The 25,975-nt window shown below is 36.7% G+C and overlaps 1 protein-coding gene across 2 annotated transcripts in view; it reads left to right on the top strand.

The window, feature by feature from the left end:
* cnsta (consortin, connexin sorting protein a) overlaps positions 1-25,975 on the top strand; it is a 32,848-nt gene that overhangs the window by 1,451 nt on the left and 5,422 nt on the right. The window contains exons 2-10 of one of the 2 annotated variants that reach the window (XM_044096144.1): positions 2,914-2,976; positions 3,275-3,655; positions 6,447-7,060; positions 9,125-9,155; positions 11,116-11,202; positions 11,354-11,435; positions 23,981-24,002; positions 24,199-24,265; positions 24,867-25,417. In XM_044096144.1, coding sequence (XP_043952079.1) covers positions 2,967-2,976; positions 3,275-3,655; positions 6,447-7,060; positions 9,125-9,155; positions 11,116-11,202; positions 11,354-11,435; positions 23,981-24,002; positions 24,199-24,265; positions 24,867-25,417 — 1,845 coding nt within the window. In that variant the 5' untranslated portion in view covers positions 2,914-2,966. The remainder of the gene's footprint in view (positions 1-2,913; positions 2,977-3,274; positions 3,656-6,446; positions 7,061-9,124; positions 9,156-11,115; positions 11,203-11,353; positions 11,436-23,980; positions 24,003-24,198; positions 24,266-24,866; positions 25,418-25,975) is intronic. The other variant, XM_044096153.1, reaches the window with a different exon arrangement.

Here is a 25,975-nt window from a genome sequence, read left to right as displayed (position 1 = left end):
TATGAATGTGCACAAAACTTTGTTTATATTCCACTAATTCAATTGTGGCGTTTCCATTAAATAAAAGATACAATTAAAATTACATTTGAATACGTTTGTTAATGCAGTAAGTCATCAAAAACATGCTGCGTCACCATCTTTGTCATTTCTGCCAGTAGTAACATTATGATAAAAAAAAAAATGTTTCCATTGCAGTTTTGTAAATTATACTAACTTCATCCTAGCACTAAAACTTTTTTCATACAAAAAAATAAATAAAATAAAATAAAAAATTGCTGTTTTTCTGTTAAGCACATTTATTTTCAAAATCCCAATTTGCACAATTATTGTCAATGGAAACACAACTAGTGACAAGGTGATGAAAATACATTGCGCAGCCCTTGGTACCAAGTACCTCTGCTAAAAATCAGCTAAATTGATATTTCAGCATATTCTCTTTTTTTAGCTACTGCTAATGTATCCATAGTTTAAAAAAACTCTCCTCCTCTTAGTCTTTAACTTATGAGCACTGTATCATTTTAAAATGTGAGTTAAGCTCTTGCAAATGACAAAACTTTTGACATGAATATATTTTGAAAGTTTAGCTAACTTACCTAATTTTAAGAATATTTAAATGTAATTCATCAGACTTTTTTTTTGCTTTCCTAAATTCATGTTTTTCTGTTTCTCCTGGTGGTACACCCTCTCCACCAAGTTAATGTTACATGTTAATTTAGTTTTTATTAGGTTAGGTTTAGCATCAGATTGGGATATTTATCCTCTTTTACCTCCGTGTTTGTCCATTTGGCTGAAAGCCACTGTCTGCTTGTGTCCTCTTGTGTCGTGTATTATTCATGGCCCCCTGTTGGGTGAGGACACTGATTATAAAGAAGAGCGGATGGATGTTTGGAGACAGATGTCTCTGTGGGAGAGGATCGTTTGACGATCAGATCCTGCGTAACAGAGAAACTCCTAAAATGGGTCAGAATAGCCTCTGTGATTGTGATCTTGAGGTTGCTGGAGGGTAAGACTTAAATGTCAGAGTTGTTTGTCTCGGTATGTTTGTTGGATCATTCACAGACTGGAGCCATGTTAAGTTTGTCCGTTTCTTTTAAAAGGTGAGGAAAAGCAAACAGTCGTTTCATTCCTAGGGTGTTGTCTCTTGTTAAAATATAATCTGCTTATGAAACATAGGTGGTCACAGCGCGCGTTATGTGCGCTCAGCTCCCTGTAGATGGAATAAGCTGCAGAAAACTGGGCCAGCTCTGTTCCTCTGAGATCGGCTGTAATTAACCTGGATCTGTGTGTTGGGTGAGATTGTGGATTGTTTTCATGTTGAGCCTCCTCCTAAACGTGATTTTAATTTATGTCTTTATCTAAAAGTTGATTTTTAAGAGATGGCCTCAGCAGTACCAGTCTGCAGTCTGGGTTTGGACCAGTTGCTGAAAGGCAGCTCTAGGGGTTGGTGAAAGCTTAAAGTGGTTAATCTGGTTGTGCCAGTCTCGACTGTTGCTGAGTCAACTGTAAACAGAAGCAAGGCAGTAAAAGTGATGAAAAAAACTGTGCTATTGCATAATACTGATTTACCTGTTCGCTAACTTGTATTCAATTCAAAATACTTTTATTGATCACAAAGGGAAATTAAATGTTGTCAAATTCTTCATTTATTGTGGTTGATGATAGATGCAGCACAGATCTCCTGTAGCAGTCTATGTTACAGTGAATTTGAAGAAGCCTCTGACTGAACACAGTGATTTTCTAAGACGGTCTCCTGAAGTAGATGTTCAGAATTTTCTTGATTTTGTGTAATCCAGGTTTATTTATTTATTTATTCCAGATTTTCAACTAAGGAACATTTCCCCATAGAGTTTCCAGGATTGTGGTGTAGTCCAGAAAATATAATAAATCATTTTCTATTTCTGGATGAATGAGAAGATGAAAAACATTTTTAATGAAAATATGGTTGAGTCCGATTCCTTTTTCCATTAGATTTAATTATTTTAAAATCATGTTCTTTATTGGTATTTAACCAGTCAAATCTTTGTTTTTAAAATTTTTAATCATAATTAACAGTCATAATCCATTTTGGGTTATTAAGTTTTATTAATTTATATATTTTAAACTGAATTGGTTAAAGTTAAGCATAATGTTCCCTAAAATGTGAATTTTTTCCACACTGCTGAATTGAATTGAATTAAACTTGAGAAAAATGTTTCATAATTTAATGTCCAGTAAATGTAAAAACTGACAGAACAAAAAAGCTAAAATTTTTATTTCCCTTGTCTTAAAAACAAAAGTTGCTTACAGTACAAAAAAGAAAATAATGATAATTTACCACACATGAAATAAGACAAAACTAACTTGCAAGTTGTCAGCAAGAAATATGAGTTTGTTTTAAGTAAATAATTCCTTAATATTGATGAAAAAGTACTAGTTTCGCTGCCAGGTTATTTCACTTACAGCTACCACTTTTTCATACATATTAGGAAATTATTTACTTAACATAAGCTCTTAGAAATTGGTGAAGAATTACTTGTAAGTTAGTTTTGTCTTATTTAAAATGTACTAAGATATTTGCATTTGAAATTAGACTAAAATACTTGGTAAGATTTAGTGTTTTGCAGTGTGTGATTCATCTGAGCGTAATTGTTTTTCTTGTGCTGCAGAGTGTATGTTTGACAGTAAAAACTGATCTTCACCAGTTGAAAGTTATAATCAGCTGGAAGAAAGCTGCAGTCATGCAGGTTTAAGACAAAAGAAAAGAGTTGGACTGTAACTTCATGTTGATAATCTCTTCTGGCTCTAAGGACAGCGTGGGAATGATGCAATACTTGTTCCACATGCTGTTTTCCCTCTTTTCCGTCTAAATCGACTCAAACCCTGTCGGCCATGTTGAAGTCGGGTTGTTTAGTCTTGTTTTTGTCGTCTCTGCAGGCCTGAAGAGAGGCTTCCCTGACTGCGGTCATTGGTCCTCACTGCAGAAGCCAATGGATCATGGTGGTTACTTTTTACTTCTCCTTACAAGATATATGGTTGAATAAAAGCTCAGAACCATTGTAGAGTAGTAATTATATGTGATCTAGAGAGAAAATAGCAGCTGAGAACAGGGGAGGTTGTTTTGGCACCATTTTAGCGATGCTGTGGTTGCTGTTGTCTCAAGTTGCAACAGACGGTCTTTAAATAATGTATAAAGAAAAATGAGTCCCTTTCTTTCTGTCAAATCAGACTTCTTTCTTCTTTAAATGTATTTCTATTCTTTCCTGTAACCCAGCTGATTCAATCTTTTTCTCCTCAGGTCTGTTTGAGATGGAGGGCAACGCGATGTCACAAGTTCACGTTGACGGCTTTGATCTCTGTGACAACTTGTCAAACTCGGAGGCCCTCACCGCCCAAACGCAAAACCTCAATGAGACGCTGGCACAAACGCTCCCTCTTCCCCAAATCGATGAAGGAGGAACATGCAGCCTCGTCCAGAAACACTCTCTGGACAACAATGAGAAGGCGGAGGAAACGGGGGTAGGGGGATACTCACTAGGAAGCAGAGACGTGGACGAGGAGGAAGATGTGGATGAAGTGATGAAGGAAGAAGAGGAGGAGGAATCTGAGGCGTCAAGTTCTTTGATATGCTGCCAATCTCCAGACAATTTGATGACTGATTCCTCTTATTCGGAGACAGGTACTGCGCAAACATTCATGCTGATCGTTGTTTTGAATCTATCTGCGTCTTTTTAAGTTTTTTAAATAACAATGGTCAACAGCCAAAAAATTGTCTGGGGGTTTTCAATTTACATTAATCCAAGTTTGTAACATTTAATTAATACACTCCAGGGTTTGCCACAGTGTATTATAAGCCTGGCGGGTCACCAGACTTTACTTGTGTCCCCAACCTCTCTTAGCATTGTTTATTTATTTATTTATTACCTTTTTTATAGTTGGTGTTTAGGTATTAATTTACCAATAGCACACAACTATCAAGTGATAATATCAAAGTTCCTGCTAATTTTAAGCACTTTTAAACTCAAATACATGGCGTCCGGCTGGCTGACCACCCTAACGCCCTCAGCATCGGACGTAGAAGGTTTTCTGGAGGAAACCCTGCACTCTGTTAGAAAACAAATTTTGTCCTCTAAAACTGAAAAAAATGAACTGATGTCACAAAAATGTAATCGATTTAGTCAAAATATCTGATTTCTATAAATCAAATTAGAAGAAAACCTGACCAGAATGAGAAAATATGTTATTTTTGGATTCAGCAGTGCACAATTGTCCTAATTCAGTTGAAAAAAAAACCCCAGACAACTTCCAAAAAATATTTTTTGTAACCCAGTGTAATCGTTACAGACAAGCAATTATTGATACAAGTAGAAAACACAAACCAGCAGATGGTTAATAAATCATAAAATGGGAAGCAGCAGGTTGAAAGTGTAAGAAAAAGGTTTTGCAGAAATAGCTTTGAAATCATGTAAAGAAAAATAAAACCTGAAACATTACTTCAGCTTTGAACATGCAGGATTCCTTCTGCATTCCCTCATGCTATCTGACACTCCCACATATCTGCTGCTGTGGGGAGCTCTGCACATTTACACATTCTGAGACGCAGTGGCAATCACTCACCAGAGCAAAGCCGTCATAACCCAGTGAGTTTTTGTGTTTTTACATTAAAGAACTGCAGGAGGAGTTATGTTTAACCTTAAAACCTGACACTAAGTGGCTCACCAGTATTAGCTTCACCAGGGTGTCAGTCACATCTGGATAAAACTGGTTTAGGAGTAAATTAGGGTGAGCTTCATTAACCTTTGACAAAATATCTTAATATTAATATTTTTCATTATTATATTGAATAATTCATTAAATATATTCAACTACTGAAATAATTCACACCTAAATTACACTGAATGCATTGCAGCTTTTATTTTGGTATTTAAAGTACATTAAATCAGGAAATCTTTAGAAAAAGCAACTGACAAAATGTGCTTGTACACCTACAACTTCAACATTTATTAACAAAAACTGAGCAGTTTTTCTATAATACTATTTTAAAATATCTGTCACCATTCAGTACTTCATAAAATGTGCTTTTTTGAAAGTGCAACTTGGACACTGCTTTCTTGCAGCAAGCAGGTTCAGGGTTCAAATCTCAACCTATATTCTTTCTGCATGTTATGTGGCGCGATTAATAATCTATAATACATACAACACAGAGAAACCAAACGAGAATGCACGATATAAAACTGTTAATCTACTTATTATTATCTAAACAGTAGATTTGGCAGCTTATTCTGTTGAGGAAAGAAAGTAAGGTGCAGAAGTTCATTGGACTCTATTACATGTGGTGCAGTGCACTATATGTACAATATGCTCCTATCAACCACACATCCCCGATGATCTGCACTTGACTCTGTCAACAAGCAATAAATTAGAGGCGGAATATGTTAAACAAAAACTAAAAGCAGGAGACGTTGTATGGTCTAAAAACAAAAGCAGTAAAATTTTGTTTTAAATAATATGTCGGGTATACTTCTGGCTCAGTGCTATAATTAAAGTTAATTAGTTGGGTCTAAACTCCAAAAATAGTACCAAAATGTATGAAACCTGTAGTACTGACATCCTCCAGCAGAGGGCAGAAAACAAGAATAGGAATCAACACGGCAAGTTTTTAAAGATAGTACCCATTTACTGAAGACAATAAGGAAACCTTGGCTTTTCAGGAGTTAATTTTTGCATTGGGTATGTGAAGTTAGAGGAAATGTACGTCTTCTGACTGTAACGGAAACACAATAAGGCCTATAACACATTTTGCTGGATGATAAGTTGACCCAGAAGTTTTTTGATCAATGAAAATATTGTTGTTTTGAGAACGTTTTCAAGTGACGTAATAAAATGCATCAGTTTAATAATGCAAGCACACCCTGTCAAAGATCAATAAACTTTAATTTCTAACAAACGTTTAATTCTGGAAAATAAATAAATAAAACGCCTGAAAAAATAAAATGGATCCATTGACACAAAGCACCAGATTGAAGACTTTTGTCATCCAGTCTTTGGAGAAAGCAAGAGAGAGACGAGAAAATTTAATTTATCAACCTTATTTTGATTCATGCAATTAATTAAAACAAAAGTGCCTGTCTCTTAAAATTAATCTTTCTTTGCTAACACTCTTAAGCACATATGTAGGTAAATCAGCACTGATCTCATTATAATCATAACATTGAACCTTGACAACACCTTTACTGTGGTGCTGGGCTCTACACAAATGTTAATTTTTTATTCCTTCTATCTAAAGTACAATAACTAACAACATTTTTGTTAACCATTCCACTTTAAAGGTTCAATATTGGTTGCCTTTGTAATGTTTTTGTTGCGTTTAGTTGTTGTATTCTCTCTGCTTCCTGCTTTGACCGTGTTAAGCTCTAGTTTCTTGTATCTGTGTCTTCTGTGGTGACGTCTACCTGTGTTTTCCTCTGCAGGCAGTCTGTTGGAAACCCCATTTCCCTTCAGTCCCGGGACTAGTCCAGAACCTGCATCCCCTGTCATCCCAGTCATCAGTCCAGAAACTTTACATCCCATTAATTCACTGGAACTGAGTCAAAGTGGAGAGGAAGTCGTTTCCTGTTCCACCAGCTCTGGGTTGGACTCAGCCGTAGGAGAGTCGGCCATCTGCAGTCAAGCGGCTACATTTTCCACAGAGTCGGTGGGTTTAACCTCAGACACTCAGCTTGACGGCTCTTCTGGGACCAGATGCAACACAGTCGCCTTTGATGCAACATTAAAAGACTCCTGTCCAGAACAGCTTACCTCTTCCAAGGATCCCGTCTCCAACTGTGGGCCTGCTTTGACTGGAGTGACCAGCAGCTCAAGTACTGGACCGGTCACCAACAGAGAGCCCTATGCCTTCACCACAGGGAGTCATACCACAGCCATGTCCTCAAATCAGGAACAGTTTACCTCCAGTCCACTCGCTGATTATTCTTCAGTCTCGACCTCGTCAACAGGGTCTGCTTTAAGCCCAACTCTCCTGGCGTCTCTGGAACAGATGGCAGAAAGAGATGATGATGCCCACCTTCCTCAGTACCTTCACCAGGTAATCTTTTGTCTTTCATCTGCTCTATGTTAATTGTGACCTATTTTGCAAAATTCATATGTAGCACGTTTTTTATGCCTCCATTTGCGCCTCAGCTGCATCTGAGAAACGACCCAAACTCTTAAAAAACACCCAGACATTTTTATGGCAATATGTTGATGTTTTTTGGTGACTGGAAGATGAGACGTTTTAAAAACCTCCAGATTGGTAAGTTACTTTCGATGGGCATTGCGCCATTACCTAGCCCAGCCCCGTTGCTTAGCAACACAAGCTGAGCTCCAGCATGTTTGGTCAGCTGGTTTTACCGCTGCATGCCCTGTACAATGGCTCCTGGAAAAGACAAATGTTTTGTTGTGAACTTCTCATCCAGAAACTACTTGCTGCATTCTTTTTGGTTGAGCAGGAGGCTTCACTTCTGCTTTTCAAAGATGTACGGTTGTATAAATACGCATCTGTTTGCAGCTATTTTTTTGAATTTGGGGCATGGCCAGCAGCTGCTTCTTTGGATTTAAAGTGACAGAGGCCCTAAAATGAGCTCCTTCTGAAAGGATCTCAGAATAGGCAGTACTGAGCAGACTGAAATCTCATTATCCAAGAATGATTTTGTGTGAAAAAGGTAATGAGCATGTTTTGCAAAGCCCGTGGATCTCTAGTAACTTATTGAAGGAAGCGTATTAGGTGGCCTTTAGACACTTTGAACTGGGCATTCCCATCACGCCTGGCGGGCATTTCCCATTTAAAGGCGTCTTTCCAGGGTGTTATGCTGGCTTTCTGCCAGCCTCATCTATTCAAACCGATGCTTTCACACGAGCATTTAAAGGTGAAAGCATCCAGTCGACCTCAGGGCGGCACTTTGCACCCTGAGGCCAGGGTGTTTCTGCTGGCATGTTCAGGAGCCAGATGCACACTTCATTAAAACTCAGACTTGGTGCTCACCCTCAGGTTCTCTGTGTTAGTTTCACTGTCGCTCGCGGAGCTGCGTGAATGAACTCGTATGTTCTGAGGCAGGTTAATGTTTGTCAGTTTGACAGCGAACACCTGACCTGCACTGGCTTTCAGATTAAATAAGAGCCTCGGCGCAATGGAGGAAGACACCTGACAAGAAGGCAGCACAACGTTTGAGTTGAGCTTGTTGTCACATCCTGGCTGCGACGTCATTTGGTCACTGAGAATTAAAAAAATAAGTTTAATTAATGCTTTTTGTTCCTGAAGAATGTAAAATTCTACTCTAATTGATATTCTTATTATTTGTGCATGCTGTTATTTTAGTTTAGTTGTGCAACTAATCAGTTGACACACATTTTTGGATTATTCTTAACCAACTTAAACAGTTATCATTCAGTCAGGTTTTAGATCTGCATCATGATATAACTACAAACACACAATAAGTTGGCTGTAAACTTTCTCCCTTTTAGCTGGAATTGTACGTATGCATCATCCCATATACTAAAAAAGTTTTCATTTTACCGCTGTCAAAAAACTCAAACTGTGGGATTTAGATGCAGCAGTTTATTAATGTGGTATGAACTGAATTTAAATGCTTTAAAAAAACTAACCAGGCAGAACAGAAAGCAGCCTGAAGCAGTTTCTGGTCCTAGTAGGCTACCTAAAAAGCCAAGCAGTTGTCACCGCCCTCACTTCATTTGACATGCGATAGCCGTATGCTTCCTCCTCCTCCTCTTCCTCGCTCTTCGCTCTCACACACGCTGCTCTTGTTCTGAGATCAGCTGGGCGACATGAACGCCCTGCTCGCTGAAAAGAGGTACAGAGTATTACACGGTCTCTCGTTTTTCTCTGTAATTATTCATCCGTCTTATTTACAATTCATTCTCTGGAAAACAAAATAACGCTGTTCCTGCTACATCGTGATTTTTATTTCTTAGATAGTAGTTAGCTCAGTTTTCTGTAGTGCTCTTATCTTGTATCTCACTGCCTTTCTTTGTCTCTGTTTTTACCTCTTGACGTTTTTCCACGTCGGTGGTCTTTTGTGAAAATGTGTTCTGGTCTCTGTGACGGCTGATCAGATAAAAACATTTTTAAACTTTGACCTCTCTTTCCCTTCAGATCGCTGAGGCCTTCGTCCTTCAGAAAGACTGTATCCTTGTAATGTGTACATGCTTTTGTTTTACTGTATTCATTTAAGTATTTCAGTATTACTATACCAGATAAAAAATGAGCAGAATAATAATTTTGTTGCTATTTATTTAAGTTATGGGTAAACCTGTCACAATAAGCAATAAATCAATTAATCACATGATAAATTGGACAACAATCTTTAAAGAGATGCTTCATTTTAATATTGCTGAATAGCTGCCATTTTTGAAAAATACTGCACACATTTTAACACCCTGTATGCAGCCAGTTTCCACTATCTGCCACTTTTACCTGTTTTACCTGTTTTCCCTGTCTAAGCTCAAAGACTGCTGTTTCTAAGACGCAGTTTTGGTTACTGTGACTTTATGATCAGTTTTAATTATTTTTGATTTGGTTTCTGTTTATTTATTTTGGATATGGAAATGTTTTCTAGTTCTAGTGTTAAATATTCTTTAAAATATATATATTTTTTCTTTGACTGGTCATATTTGCATTAATAAGCCATTAATTATTATTATTATTATTATTATTATTATTATTATTATTATTATTATTATTATTATTATTATTATTATTATTATATTAGTTGAAAATGACAATATTATCACTTATCTCAATAATTTCTGGGACAATTTATTGTTCGGCTCTATAAAGCCTAATTCTACAATATACATGATGCTCGAAGGCTAAGAAAGAATAACATTTAATGACAGGAAAGAATGATGGAAGAAGTGTATTCACAGCGTTTACCGTAATCAGAGGGAAAGCCAGTGGGTGTGAACACATGAATGCATGAGAGAAAAGCTTATCCAAGCTTAGCTGCAATAGTCAGAGCGTAAGTTAGTGAGAGAAAGCATTGAGCTGTGTCAAAGAAGGCTTGTGCTTTGGCTGCTCATATCCATAAACATGAGACTTCAGGCCCCGTCATCTGTTCTCCTGCCTTTGTGTTTCTTCTTCCTCACACCCGGTCACCCCGCTGTACGACTTAAAACTACTCTGCAGCCTCTCACACGCTGCAGAGGTTTTCGTTATGTGTTGACGACAGTATTTGCAAAAGTTGGAAACAGCTAGCTTAGAAACCGACCCATGCGTCCTCCCTGCTGATGTGTTGATCAAATTACCGACTTTAACCGATTTCACACGAGTCATAAACGGTGTTTCCCTTTACACAGAAGAACTCTTAAAAACGTACAAAAGACGAGATGCTAACCAGTTTTCTCCACATATGCTAGGCTACATAACGGTGGGGCGTTGTTTCCATAGTTACCAATGTTTAGACACGTACCTTTTCCATAATGCGATATCTTTCTAATCATACTTACTTATAAGGTTTATGAACATTATTGTTTTTGCCTTATAAAAAGTGTTCGCTGGAAATCCGCGATTGTTAAACCGAGGGCTGGCTCTCAGGATTGACAGCTGCTATCCGTCGCCGCCATATTTCCTCATTGCAATAAAATGACAAGTTTGATTTCTATCCTTGTCTGTTTGTGCAGCCGACCTCGCAGCATCCCTGTGATCATTTTTAAAGTGAAATCAACTAAATCAAAGCAATATTATGCCAGGCTTTACAGGAGTGCATAAGTTGTTTTGACGTCCGTCATGGCGGAGCGGGCGGTGTCCTGGAGAGCGTGATGTCACGTGCTAAAGGTCAATCTTCCATAATCGCGCCACTGTTATGTGATTTCTTAACATCGTGCAGCTCTAGTTTCTCCTGAATTCTCTTTAGGTTATCTTGTTTGTGTTGTTGGTATTCCTCTACAGGCAGCAGGGTACCAGCTACATGGAAAAAAGGAAGCAATTGAAAACAATAAGCACAATAAAGTCTGGATTATTACAACCAAAATACAAAGAATTAATGTTAATTCAAGCTTTATGTCAGATTTTTTATCATGGAAGGATGTAGCAGGTCATTCTGTTTTTGGTTCATGTGTGTTTAATTCTTGACTTTAGCTTCTCAGACCAGCGAGGGTTGTTGTTTATCCAACTAGAGCAACTTTACCACCAGAGAGTGTTGGAAAACCTCAATGCACTTCAACAGCAGTGGGGTAACGCACAGCACACTTCTCTCATATATATATAAACCAGCATCATTTTCAAAGTAACATGTTCAGTGTTGATTTAGTGCAAATCACTTACCATGTGCTCAAATGTTAAATCTAGAATGTCAGACTTTCATTTGAACACTTTCCATTGCAGGGAGTCACTGTGGAGAAGCGTCCCCTGAGCTGGCAGCCACACACCTGGACTCTCTGAAACACATCTGCCAGACACACTGCAGGTAAGCCTGCATGTTAATATGGATTCATTACATGAAATGTTGAGTCAAGCTCTCCAAAGTGCAAGAAATTTGCCCTGCCAGCAAAAGCAGTTGATACATATTGATTTTTTTATGATTCACATAAATAAATAAATGTTCTTTAAATAAAAACGTTTGGATAAACATAAAGTTTTTCTCTTTTTTTTTTATTAGACATACTTTTTTCTTTAATCTTATTTGTTTATAGAGTACAATAATAAACAAAAATAGCTTTACTTTAACCTAACTGGGTTAAGTATGAATTTTTAGGAAAATATTGACCTTATTCTGATCTTTTAATAAAAATACAAAATACTTTTTGTTTTCTAAGATTTTTACTGCAAACACATTCAGTTTTATAATTTTGGTAAAAAGTCTGGACACCACAGATTAATATATTCTCTATTAACACTGTAAAGTTTGCAGAATGAGCAGAAGATGTATTGAAGAGTTTTGTGAAAAGGGAAATCATTTCAAGACACCATTTGAAATTAATGACATTTTCTTTTCCCTGATTTTATTATTTTTGTCCTTTTTAAAATACCAAAATTTCCATTTGACTTCATATTTTGGTCTGTCTGATGATGTAATGTTTAAATATTAAATGATTGATACTTTCATCAGTTATTCATTACTTTTTACCAAATACTTTTTTACTCTTACTTGAGTAATTTCATGGATGGCTACTTTTTACTTTTACTTGAGTAAAAATATGTCAAAGTAGTTGTAGTCTTACCTAAGTAAATTTTTTGGGTCCTCTGCGTATCACAGTTGTGTAAAATCTGTGATGTGATGTGAGTCTATTTGAGTGACAAATACAAAAATGTGATGAGTAATGAAGTGATGGGTAAACCATATGTCCCTTGGTCTGTGCTGCTGCTGCACTTTCAGACATTTGAGCCACTGCACTGCTAAGGTTTCACACACACACACACACACACACACACATACGGGTTTTGGTGGTTTAGAGGGACAATTTTTTCAAACCAGTTTTTTGCAACACTAAACAGTCACCCCTTTCCACTTGTGCTAGAAAGACGTAGTAAGTTGTCAAAAATCTTGTTTGAGCTACACAACATAGATCTCACTTGAAAACTTCAATACACACATCAGAACTCAAAATACAAGAACCTGATGCAATGCTGTATTAGAAGGACAGACGATAATGAGGTGCTTGGCTCCGCCCATGATACCAACAGTAATTGTCAGGGCCAATTTTATTTATCAGGACCACAGCATACACAAACATGAAATATATATGTATTAAGTCCAAACATGGAAATATGGAATATGGCTACACAGAAAGTGGACTTTATTTACAGCACCTTCACTAAGAACTAGAGCAACAATTCTGTTTATGAACATAAAGGAAAATCTGTGAATGGCAAAGTTAAATGAATTACGGGTCTATTGTTAAATCAAAAAGATAATGCTGGCATTCTATTATAGTGGCCAGTTGTCCTTTCTTGATGTGTTCGCCAAAGTGCCTCATGACCGCAGCAATCTCCAGGGAGATCATGGATGCTTTTTTGCTCTCCTAGCACTTTGCATAGATGCTAGAAAAAAGAAATAATTCATTAGTGAAAACCAACTCCAATTGTTAATTTTTCTTGGTTATAAATTATGTAATGCCTGTTTTCAAATAAGCATTCATAAAGAACATACATTAGTGGGAGAAGCTACAGAAATGAGCATGTAGGTTGCATCGATGAAAATTAATTTCTGCAAATGCCAAACAGGTTAACACTTGGTATGGTTGCTTGGTATGTATGATTAATTATTTGAGGGAATTCTAGAATTTTTTTTTTTTTTTCATAATTTAAAATTGCATTTGTTTGACAAACAGGCCTCAGCAGCTGGTGAAGAACCATCCAAAGCCAAAAGACTTGTTCCTCCTTCTAATCCTGGTGCCTAGTCTTCTTTCCAGTGAAGGAGATCCCACTCTGAACCATCTCACTGGCTCCACCAAAATACAGGTTCTGTACAGGTGCAGCATCAGCAAAGGGCCGTTTATTGAGATCTCTGGTTTCCTAAAACCAGAGATTAATCAAATTTAAGATGTTAAATTTGGTTAATATCTTAAAATTAACCAAATTTAAAGATATACTCTGATTACTTTGCTTATTAGTTTTGTGGTGCTTTGATATTTTGAAAAAAATATAAATATGTGAATGTATTTCAGATTAAGATTGGGATAGAGAAAGTAGTATAAACAGTCCCATTACTGATCACCAAATTAGATTTTCTAGCATCTGAACATTGGCTGTGTGAAAGTTTATCATTTTAATACAAGGCACAGTTAAATGGTATGTGTGTGGTAATTTAAGCCAGATGACATATTGGATAATGTCTGCTCAAAATATCATGCATAAAGAAGAACATGGTCACCCTATTGCCTTTCAGTGGTGTAGATCATTACTTTTGACCATGCTTCAGTTGTGCTTTTGAGCTTAACTAGCTTGGTGTTTCAAGACTTGTGTAGGTGTGGTGATTTACCAGAATTTTTATTTGTGTTCCTTTTCTCGGGGCTCTATGTCCTTCTGTTTTAGTTTTCTGTTGAGCTCTTTCCCCTTACCATCTGTGTTTACTTTGTGCTGAAAAGAACATATAAAAAATATGGGGTTAATCAACTGAAAAGTAAAGAACACTTGCTTAAGGTGAGTCTCTTCCCAATGTAGAAAACAGTTCTCCATATTCCTGCACATTACATGTTGAATATTACACAAGACCTGTGTGTCTGTGCACTTCTACATGTAACTTTAAATTTTTTGTAACTTCAAAACTCAGTCCTCTATATACCTGCATCTTACATGATGAATATTACACAAGACCTGTTTGTTTGAACAGTAGTTAATACCATTTTAATGACTTTATTTAGAAAATAAGTTGGTCTTTGGAGACCAATAGTACCTCAGGAGGGTTGGTTGAACAGGATCCGCATGTTTCCACATCACCAGCCTGACACAATTCATCTTTGGAAATCTGAAATGTAAAGAACACTCATTGAATCCAAGTTTGTTCCCAATGTAGAAAACAGTCCTCCTTATTCAGGGACCTTACATTTTGAGTATTACACAGGACCTCGTGTATTGGCGATTCTACATGTCACTTTCATTCTTTCAAAACTATGTCCTCCTTATTCTGGCACCTTACATGATGAGTATTACACAGGACCTTTGTGTATGGGCGATTTTACATGTAACTTTCATTCTTTTGTACTTGTAATTTCAAACCTCTGTCCTCCCTTTTAATGCAGCTTTACATATCAAGTTCTAGACAATACCTGTGTGTTTGAACAGTACTTAATAACATTTCAATGACTTAGTTTTAGAAAATATGTTGGTTGTTGGACACCAAAATTACCTCTGGAGGGTTGGTTGAACAGGATCCGCATGTTTCCACATCACCAGCCTGACACAATTCATCTTTGGAAATCTGAAATGTAAAGAACACTCATTGAATGTGAGTTTGTTCCCAATGTAGAAAACAGTCCTCCTTATTCAGGGACCTTACATTTTAGTATTACACAGGACCTGTGTGTATAGGCGTTTCTACATGTCACTTTCATTCGTCTGTATTTGTAATTTTAAAGCTATGTCCTCCTTATTCTGGCACCTTACATGATGAGTATTACACAGGACCTTTGTGTATGGCGTTTTTACATGTAACTTTCATTCTTTTGTACTTGTAATTTCAAACCTCTGTCCTCCCTTTTAATGCAGCTTTACATATCAAGTTCTAGACAATACCTGTGTGTTTGAACAGTACTTAATAACATTTCAATGACTTAGTTTTAGAAAATATGTTGGTTGTTGGACACCAAAATTACCTCTGGAGGGTTGGTTGAACAGGATCCGCATGTTTCCACATCACCAGCCTGACACAATTCATCTTTGGAAATCTGAAATGTAAAGAACACTCATTGAATGTGAGTTTGTTCCCAATGTAGAAAACAGTCCTCCTTATTCAGGGACCTTACATTTTTAGTACTACACAGGACCTGTGTGTATAGGCGTTTCTACATGTCACTTTCATTCGTCTGTATTTGTAATTTTAAAGCTATGTCCTCCTTATTCTGGCACCTTACATGATGAGTATTACACAGGACCTTTGTGTATGGGCGTTTTTACATGTAACTTTCATTCTTTTGTACTTGTAATTTCAAACCTCTGTCCTCCCTTTTAATGCAGCTTTACATATCAAGTTCTAGACAATACCTGTGTGTTTGAACAGTACTTAATAACATTTCAATGACTTAGTTTTAGAAAATATGTTGGTCGTTGGACACCAAAATTACCTCTGGAGGGTTGGTTGAACAGGATCTGCATGTTTCCACATCACCAGCCTGACACAATTCATCTTTGGAAATCTGAAATGTAAAGAACACTCATTGAATCCAAGTTTGTTCCCAATGTAGAAAACAGTCCTCCTTATTCAGGGACCTTACATTTTGAGTATTACACAGGACCTGTGTATATAGGCGTTTCTACATGTCACTTTCATTCTTGTAAAACTATGTCCTCCTTATTCTGGCACCTTACATGATGAGTATTACACAGGACCTCTTGTGTATGGGCGTTTGCTTACATGTAACTTTCATTCTTTTGTACTTGTAATTTCAAACCTCTGTCCTCCCTTTTAATGCAGCTTTACATATCAAGTACTAGACAATACCTGTGTGTTTGAACAGTACTTAATATCATTTCAATGACTTAGTTTTAGATAATATGTTGGTCGTTGGACACCAAAATTACCTCTGGAGGGTTGGTTGAACAGGATCCGCATGTTTCCACATCACCAGCCTGACACAATTCATCTTTGGAAATCTGAAATGAAGAGATGTGTACTGAATGAGTTCATAGAAAAATAAAATCCACCTATTTAATGAACCTGTCCAGCTGATTGTTAAACAGACATTTTATGTATTGACACTGCAAAATATGTCTCCTGCTATAAAATGTTCATTAATATAAGGTCAAAATATATTAATTTACATATGACAGTTTCTAGCATTTTGGATAGCGCTGAACAAGTTGAAATAGTGGTCTGGTTAAGTCTTTCTCCAAAATCTGGTTTTTAGGCACTCTGCTAATCACTTCTTGTTTTCAACTATAATGAAACTCTGTACTACAACTTGACATTTCCTTCAAAAATATTTTCAATGCTAGTAGAATGACTTGTGATAGTATTTTCACGCTTACTAGTACCCTTCTTCTCCATAGCCAGTCAGAATCAACAATTATAAGTCATTTCTTCCCTGGACCAATATCTTTGAGTGCAAACAAACAGAGATGACGTCTTCCATCCACCCTTGTAACTTTCATTTTGTTGTTTGTGTTCATCTCTTCATCATTTACCAGCCTCCCCAATGATCCATGTTCTCTGGCAGCATCAACACTAAAATATTAAGTATGCTATAAGAATAATTATACCATGCAACGGAAATGATTTTGCATATTTGATGTTTGCATGTCAGAAGAATATTCCTCCTCCAACTAAAACTACTTTTACTGATGAAGCTGAAAATGTTTACATCACTTTGATTAAATATAAAATAAAAACAACATTAAAACAGTCACATACCAAAGCTGTTGTCCATTGAACTTGAAATCAAACATAAAAGCCTGGAGTGCATCATGGTAAATTTTCAATCGGTTTTCTTGTTCCTTCCTACTTATGACTTCCCTCTGCACTCAATAAGGAAATCTCCTTTTGAAAGCACTGGCAGCTGAACACACCCGACCTGCAGGTAAACATAATGAGTAAGGTTGAATAAACTTTAAACAATGCATATCTTTCAAATAGTAGCAAATGAGATTATTAAAATTTTTCAAAATCAGTTAATTGATCTAATTTGAGGTCTTTCTGTGTTACTTGAACATTTGTTTGTCAGCTGAGTGGTGCTTCTAAATGTCACTCATTCTTTTATACTTGGAATTTCAAAACACAGTCCTCCTTTATACATATATATATATATATATATGTATATATATATATATATATATATATATATATATATATATATATATATATATATATATATATATATATATGATCTATGCTAATGTGCAGTATAAAAATAGTTTAAAAGTCAAAAGCAAGACAAAAGTAAACAAAAACAATCCTTTAATAAACTCTGGAATCCTGTACGAAAAAAGTCACAACTCACCTTTTAAATGAATTGATGTATTTTACATCAAATCCTCTTTATCTTCACCCAAGGAGAATAATAGCTGGCATCATGTTTGGGATTTCTTTTTGCTCTCTGAGACCTTGTTGCTGACATCTCCTGCAAAGATCAGAGTAATTTGTTGTTGAGTAACAACATGATGCTGTACATCAGGAGTGTCAAACTCCAGGCATCGAGGGCAGTGTACTGCAACTTTTAGATGTTCCTCTGGTCCAAAACACCTGAATTATATGACTGAATTAGCTTCTAAGGGCAGTCAAGTTGATGACCTGCTGATGACCACCTCATTTGATCCAGCCATGTGGCATCACAGACACATCTAAAAGTTATTGTATACAAGCCCTCAAGACCTTGAGTTTGACACCTCTGCTGTACACAATATGATTTGATTTTATTGTATGAAAAACCTGTACTGAAGTACACAGTATTACATAATTGACTTTCTATTGACAGGTTCTCAAAACCTTCAAATATTAAAACATTATCTTAATAGTAATGATTATTACAAAGGATAATTTGTGCCTGTGAAAGAATATCACTCACTGATGCACAGAAAATGTCCAAATACAGTTTTGTCTAATTCTGGAGTGAGCCACCTTCCCTTTAAACTCTGGTACACTGACTAAGATGGTTGGTGATAACTAGCTAAACTGAAGCAAATCAGATGCTTTGGTGCATCCAAACATCAAGTAACCTACAACATTCTTCAGAATTACAAATCAATATGTACTTAAATGTCTTAAGAGATTCTGTATGAGTCTTACCTCTTCTTCCACGCAAAAGAAGTTCAATTAATACTAATGGCTTGCACCTGGCCTTGATGGACTGTACCATGTTGATAGAGTAGGAGGGTACAACAAAAGGAGAAATCCATTTTGTTTCTGAAGCACACAAGGTCAGATTTTTTTTCAGAAACAAGAAAACAAATTTATTTGAGTTATATTTTGTAACTTTCATTCAATATTTCAAAGTTAAATAGTTTATCATACATCTTTCTTTAATTAGGAAACAACAGTAAGATGGTATCTCTCACCAGCAATGTTTAATCTTTTATCAGGAAGGTCACTTCTTTTAATCATTTCTGTTCAATCAATTATTTAAGTTTACTTCTATAGCACATTTCAACACATATATATATATATATATATATATATATATATATATACACTAGATCACTTTATGATATAAAGTGTTAAAAACACTTTAAATCATAAAAACAAAACTGTTGTCTAATGGCAGACAACACCAGCAGAAAAAGGTTGTCTTATGTACCTGCCTACAGACAAATTAGACTACCTAGACAATCTGCATGTATGCAGAGTAGTGACATTGAGATAATGACAAAATATCAATCTAAAGTTTTGTGCTAACAGTAACATAAGTAATCATAATATTTTTGGCACTTTAAATATTTTTAAATAAATGCTTTTTATATTTATATTTGTAATTCTGTATTACTCCATGAGTGGTTATCCCTTCTTTCAAATTCAAAAATACTTTATTGATCCTAAAAAGGAAATTAAATTTTAAAAAAGCTTGGGTCCTCTACCACAGGCCTTGGAGTGTGAGTGGTCTTCACAGTATATTAACAGTTCCCAAAGGTGTGCTTCTCTGTATCAAGAGGTCTGATGATGTATTGTTTGAGCCACTCTTCCAGTTTAGGGTCATTACCCCAAGGGTTTCAGTGACCACAGGCACCATTGTTGCCCACACCTCCACACTCTTTTAACCTTTTGTATGGCATGCATTATTAATTCATCTTTAATATTGGGGCTGATTGGGCCCTAATGATTCCAAAACAAAGAGTTATCTTTTTACATGATATGTGGACATAATTCTTCTCAGAAAAATATTTATTCCTTTTAAATCACCATGTTTAGCACCATGGTAAATCTCTACAGTTGCCAACTTTTGTAAACTTACACCACAACAATAAACACTGAACATCTTGGGTCTAGCCTGTAATATGTCATAATCTTCCACTACCACTAAGTCATAAAATAATGACCTAACATATGGACACCCAATCCCATGTAGAGCTAAATTTATTATTGTGGGCTAGACAGCCCAAAATAAGTCATCCACTTATGTGGATTGGCCTCTATTGCTACGGTACTAGGCACCTGCTTGTGTGCCACCATAAATACCACCTCTGTGCTGTGTTTCAGTCTAAGCCTTTTTGTCCATTGGTAGTATTGTTTGCTCGCTATTGTAAAACACCCTGTTGTTATGATTATGCATCATAACAAAATAGCAAAGTATAAAAAATATTTACAAAAATCAGTCCAAATACACAGTATCAAAACAAGAAGGAACTTTTGTCCAAACAAAAGCTATATTTCCCCCAGAAAGGCAGGAATGAAAGTTTAAAAAGTTAAATTCTCAATGAAAGAACAGGGCTACTCCAATGTGCTACAACCTTGAGAGGCACAATTTTCCATTCATCATCAGTAGCATTTGAATTCTTATATCAGTGGACTGAGTTTCCTCCCTTTTCCATCTTATCATTCCAGCATGGTATTTGATAACTGTCAATGCATAGCTGTTGATTGCTGGACCTTGTTTCTCTCATTGGACTTGCCTTACTTATTGTAGGTACAGTAGTTTGCAAAAGTATCCATAGCCCTTGAACTTTTCCATATTTTCTGACATTACAACCGCAAACATATTTTTACAGAATTTTATGGGAAAGACAAACACAAAGTGGCATATAGTTGTGGAGTAGAAACAAAACTATACATGATTCAAAACATTTTCTGCAAATAAAGGCTGAAAAATGCAGTGTACAAAATCTTCAGCCCCCTTTCCCTAAGTGCGACTAATTGCCTTCAGAAGTTGCCTGATGACTGCTAATGACTAAATAGTCCACCTGTGTGTAATCTAATCTCAGTATAAGTTCAACTCCTCTAAGACTGCCTCAAAGGTTAGTTAAGAGAATATTGGGAAGCAAACAGCATCACAAAGTCCAAGGGACACACCAGACAACTCAGGGACAAAGTTGTGGAGAAGCTTAAAGCAGGCTTAGGTTATAAACAGGTTCCACGAATCATCTGGAAATGGAAAGAGAATGGCACAGCTGTGAACCTACCAAGACAAGGCCATCCACCTAAACATAAAAAAGTCCCATTTGCAATTTGCCAGAAGCCATGGTGGGATACAGCAAAAACAATAAGACGAGACCAAAATTGAACTTTTGGCAAAATGCAAAGCATTACTTGTGGTGGAGAATGGACACTGCACATCACTCTGAACACACCTTCCCCACTGACAAACATTTCTTTTCTTCATTCTTGATTGTAAGATGGATTGAGCCAAATACAGGTCAATCTTGGAAGAAAACCTGCCGGAGTCTGCAAACGACTTGAGGCTGGTGCGGAGGTTCATTTTCCAGCAAGACAATGACCCTAAACATTAAGCCAGATCTACAATGGAATGGTTTAAAAAACATTCATGTTAGAGTGGCAAGGTCAAAGTCTAGACATAAATTCAACAGAGAATCTTTGGCAAGATCTGAAAACTGCTGTCAAGTCAAGTTTATTTGTATAGCACATTTCAGCTGGAAGGCAGTTGAAAGTGCTTTACATCAAAGAAACACAGAACTAAGAAGTCATACAAGTAACATACACTGTGTTCCAAATTATTATGTAATTGATATCTTCTCAGATTTTATTAAATGGTCAATGGAAATGATGGTCAGTATGATTGTCAAGTCAAGAACTACTACAGTATAAATAAAATTTTACTGAACAAAGCTCCCAAGGAGAACAGTATTTTTTCAAAAAGAAACTCAAAATGCACTGTTCCAAATTAATATGCACAGCAGATTTTCTAAACATTTTATGGATTATAAAGAACTGCAAACAGTTCTCTGAACTAATCAATATTTGAATGTGCAGCATCACAAGTACTAAAATCAAAACCTAATTCAATCAAAAACCTCTTAATAGACTGAGTTACGTGTTCACATAGGACCCCTTCTTTGATATCACCATCACAATTCTTGCATTCATTGAACTTGTGAGCTTGTGGATAGTTTCTGCTTGAATTTCATTGCAGGATGTCAGAATACCTTCCCAGAGTTGCTGTTTTGATATCAACTGCATCCCACCCTTAGATCTTCTGTTTGAGGAAACTCCAAAGGTTCTCAGTAGGGTTGAGGTCAGAGATCAGAGGAGGATGGTGACCTCACCATGAGTTTTTCCCCTTTCATGCCTATACACAGTGGCCTTGCAGCATAAGATGATGCATTGTCATGCATGGAGATGATTTTGGTATGGAAGGTATGGCTCTTCTTTCTGAACCATGAAAGAAAGTGATCAGTCAGAAAGTCCATATACTTTGCTGAGGTCATTTTCAAGCCTTCAGGGACTCTGAAGGGGCTGACCAGCTCTCTCCACATGATTTCAGCCTCCACTACCTCCTTGTTGATGTCACAGCTGTTTTGGAATTTGGTGGCCATCCATCATCAATCCACTACTGCGAACATCTGGACTATCCAGGGTTGCACATCAGTCATCAGTGAACTAATCTGTTTGAAAATCAATCTTCATGTACAGTTGGGCCCACTGCCACGGTTCTGCTTGTGAGCTCTGGTTAGGAGCTGCCAAATAGTAGGTTCATGCACTGCAAGCCTCTGGAGGACCCTTCACCTTGTGGTTCCAGCTTCAAGTAACTGCTTGCTGCTATGTAAGGGCATTTTAACAGCTGCTCTCTTAATTTGATGAATTTGTCTAATAGAAACCTTCCTCATTCTGCCTTTATCTATACAAACCCATCTTTGTTCTAAATCAGCCACAAATCTCTTCACAGTACAATAATGCTTCAGTTTCAGTTAAAATATTTGATGTTTTCATATCTTGTCATATAGCACTACACTATCTGATGATTTTGGTCAGCAAAGAGATCCTTTCTCTTTCCCATATTGCTTGAAAGCTGTGGCCTGCTTAATAATGTGGAACATCCTTCTTAAGTAGATTTCCTTTAATTAAGCTCACCAGACAAACTAATCCGAAATTAATTATAGTGATTAAAAGAGCCCTGACACACAATACCATCTATAAATTTAATAGCACAACAAAAATGTAATCTTTATAACAGTTAAATCCAATTTGCATAATAATTTAGAACATGGTGTGCATTCACCTTAAGAAAGAAAAACAAAGAAATTAAATTCAAAGTAAAATCAAAATTAAAATCATATACATCAAATATAATGATACATGTACCTTTGATTAAGATTCAGAAACAATTGTAAATAGTTGTGTTTTTGCCTTGATTTAAAGGAATTCATTGTTTCAGCTGTTTTCAAGCTTTATTCAAGATTTGTGGTGCATTGAAGCTAAATTCTGCTTCAAAATGCTTGGTTCTGGTTCTATGGATGCAGAGCAAGCCAGAATCAACAAAATGTTAGCAGTGGAGTGTATAAATAGTTTGGTGAAAAAATGGCTCTCTTATGGTTTATATTTCTTTTAATCCATGCACTTATGTCACACATTTATTAGTCATAATATTTTAAATAAACAATATTTGACCAAAATATATATTCATTTCTGTATCTTATAGCACAGAATAATCATATTGCCAACTCATCCCCAGTGTAAATTGCAAGACGTGAATTAGAAGGACACTGTAATAATTAGCAGGACCTTCCGGTAAACAACCAATCAGATTAAGACCTTGTGTGAATATTCATGAGGTCCTGCTATTACACAAACCTGCCATAGGGGGCACTGTGGTGATACACAGATTATACACAAAATCAGGTTTATGTGTATTAAGCGGACATCTCGTTTTTTTTGCATTTTTGGGGTTAATAGACCAATAGAAACCTTTCTACGTTTTTAGATTTTTCTCTGTTTTAGCAGGACACCGCTCCTGTCCTGCTAATTCAAAATGTCCTTCTAGTGTGGTGTGTATTCTGACGAAATGTCCTGCTAAATCACATATACCAACGCACACACACACACACACAAACCGAGTCGTGTCTCCTTACCTTCGGAGGACATTTCCTTAATTTCCACTCTTTTTCTGGACACTGTGATCCAAATTCTCCCTCCAGTTTATGCCTCTATATAGTTACATGTAGTTTAAACTGTTTTCAGTGGTTTAAATGAACTTTTTTTACTCCATGATGTTACTGTGAGCCCCCAGACCTCCCATCACATTTTAGAAACACACACACACTGCCAGCACACACACAGGTTTTATTAGCCAGGGAAATGTGTTCAGGCTAATATTAGATTGGGAGAACAGAGACGGGTCACACATCTTCTTTCACTAAAACCAAGACGGACCTTCTGTCCGCTCAGCCCTCTGATTCTCTCTCTCCTGTTTACAGACCGAGGACACGAGATGCTGAGGTAAGACATTTTCAGTTTGCTTTGTTTCTGTCTCTCTACGTGTTTCACAAAGTTACACGTCTCTGTTGACCACCTCACAAGTTACTAATAGTTATTCATTTTTGTGTCTACCTTTCTTTGTTTTGTCAGAGACTCTAAATTTAAATGTATGTAGATGCTTTAATATAACTTAACAAATATGTGAATATATGTTCAGGTTGCTCTTTTGGACAATTTGAGCCTTCAGTTTGGCAGAGGGGTTTCCCGCCCTTCATGTATCTCCAGTAAGTGCTTACATTTTAAGAATTGTCTCATTTGTATACTTACTTATTTGTAGTTTTTTTTAAAATTATTATTATGAGATGCTCATACTGATTGGAGTTTGTCACATTTTGTGAGAAGTGGAAACTATAAATGTACTTTATATGAAACACAAAGCAGCGCATCATTGTGAAAAATAAAATAAATCACATTCAGTGTCACCCATTTGTGCATAGAATAAATCACTTTTCATACCATAGGTAAGTGTAGATATTTAGTTTGGTGAATAATAGTTACTGCATTGGTAATAAATAACTTCTTATAGATTTTCTTAGCTGGCAGAGTGAAGCTTTAACGGCTTCCTGAGGTCAGAGGTTCAAACTGATGGAAAAGAGGACGGAGGGTATTTGTTAAAATATTCTTTTATGTATGTGCATAATTTACCTCTGTTTCACAGTTTAACAGTGTACAGACATTAAATATAAATAAATAAACTTTAGAGGACACTATGTTTACAAATATTTACACACAGCATTGTTTTGTTGAAATATGAACATGTGCTTTTAAATGATCTTAAGTACAGTATTATTTGTAGATGGATAACTTTCCTGTTTTTTCCTGCAGCCCATCAGGTTAAAGGAGGGATGGAGCAGAGAGACGAGGATTCGTCCTGTCCTCCTGCGCTTTCCGACAATTTGATTAAAAGGCTCAGTTCACCTGAAACGGACCGGAAATCCCCGAATGGAAACTCACAGAGGACGTCTTATGGTTCCGATCAGATTCGAAGGCAAGCTGACTGCAGAGAGGCGGAGGGAGGGGGAGAGCGCGCCGCTTCGGCTCGGGGAAACGGGCTGCACCCCTCCACAGCTGAAGGAATGGATCGCTCCAGCCCCGCAGAGCAGCTGGAGGAAGATTTAGGTCCGGCTCGGGAAGCAGAGGCGAAGGAGGAGGAAGAGGAGGAGGAGGAGGACGGGAGTGTGGTGGAGGAGGCAGCAGAGGCTCTGGAGATGGAAGACGAGGGGATGGAAGACGAGGGGACGGAGGACGACGGCGAGGAGAAGCAGAGCGAGCCGGACGCTCGTTTGAGTCAGGAAGCTCCCACAGTGGAGACTCTGGTCAGTGGGGCAGATCTGCAGCTGCACAGCGAGAAGCTACACCTTTACCAGGACACTCAGGTACATCATTTATTCTTCCATATATGGTCATGAAACAAACTAAAGTTAATGCACTTTTCAGTTTAGTATGTGGTTAGGGTGTGGATCCCTGCTGTGTTGGTAGTGTGTGTATTTTATGCACACCCTAAATGTTTTGTGCTGCTGCTAGCAACCATTTCTCCTGAAACAAGAGATGAATCTCTGAGGTGTTTTATTGACGTTGTTACAACTAATTGCTGTTTTAGAAACCTTTTAGTAAAACACTGTAATACTGTCAATAATAATATATTTTCACTGTTAAAACAACTCAGTTAAAGTAAGCAATAGGCCTCAGTCTTTTTTTATTTTAATTTTTTTATTTTATTTATTTAGACAGATTTCCATCACATTCATTAATCACAGTAGGGCTGTTGTAAACAATTATTTTAGTACTCGAATATTCTATAAATTTTTCTTACAGTTAATTGAGTAATCAAATAAAAAATGTATCAAATAAAATCCATTTATTCTACCATAACTAGTATTACTATCGGATATCAACATTTTCCTCAGTTTTTTACATTTGAACATCCCTAACAA

Source organism: Gambusia affinis, linkage group LG02 (genome assembly GCF_019740435.1).
Source record: "Gambusia affinis linkage group LG02, SWU_Gaff_1.0, whole genome shotgun sequence".
Taxonomy (NCBI): domain Eukaryota; kingdom Metazoa; phylum Chordata; class Actinopteri; order Cyprinodontiformes; family Poeciliidae; genus Gambusia; species Gambusia affinis.
Note: the sequence above shows the minus strand (reverse complement) of the source record. Positions and strands in the feature narration are given on the sequence as shown.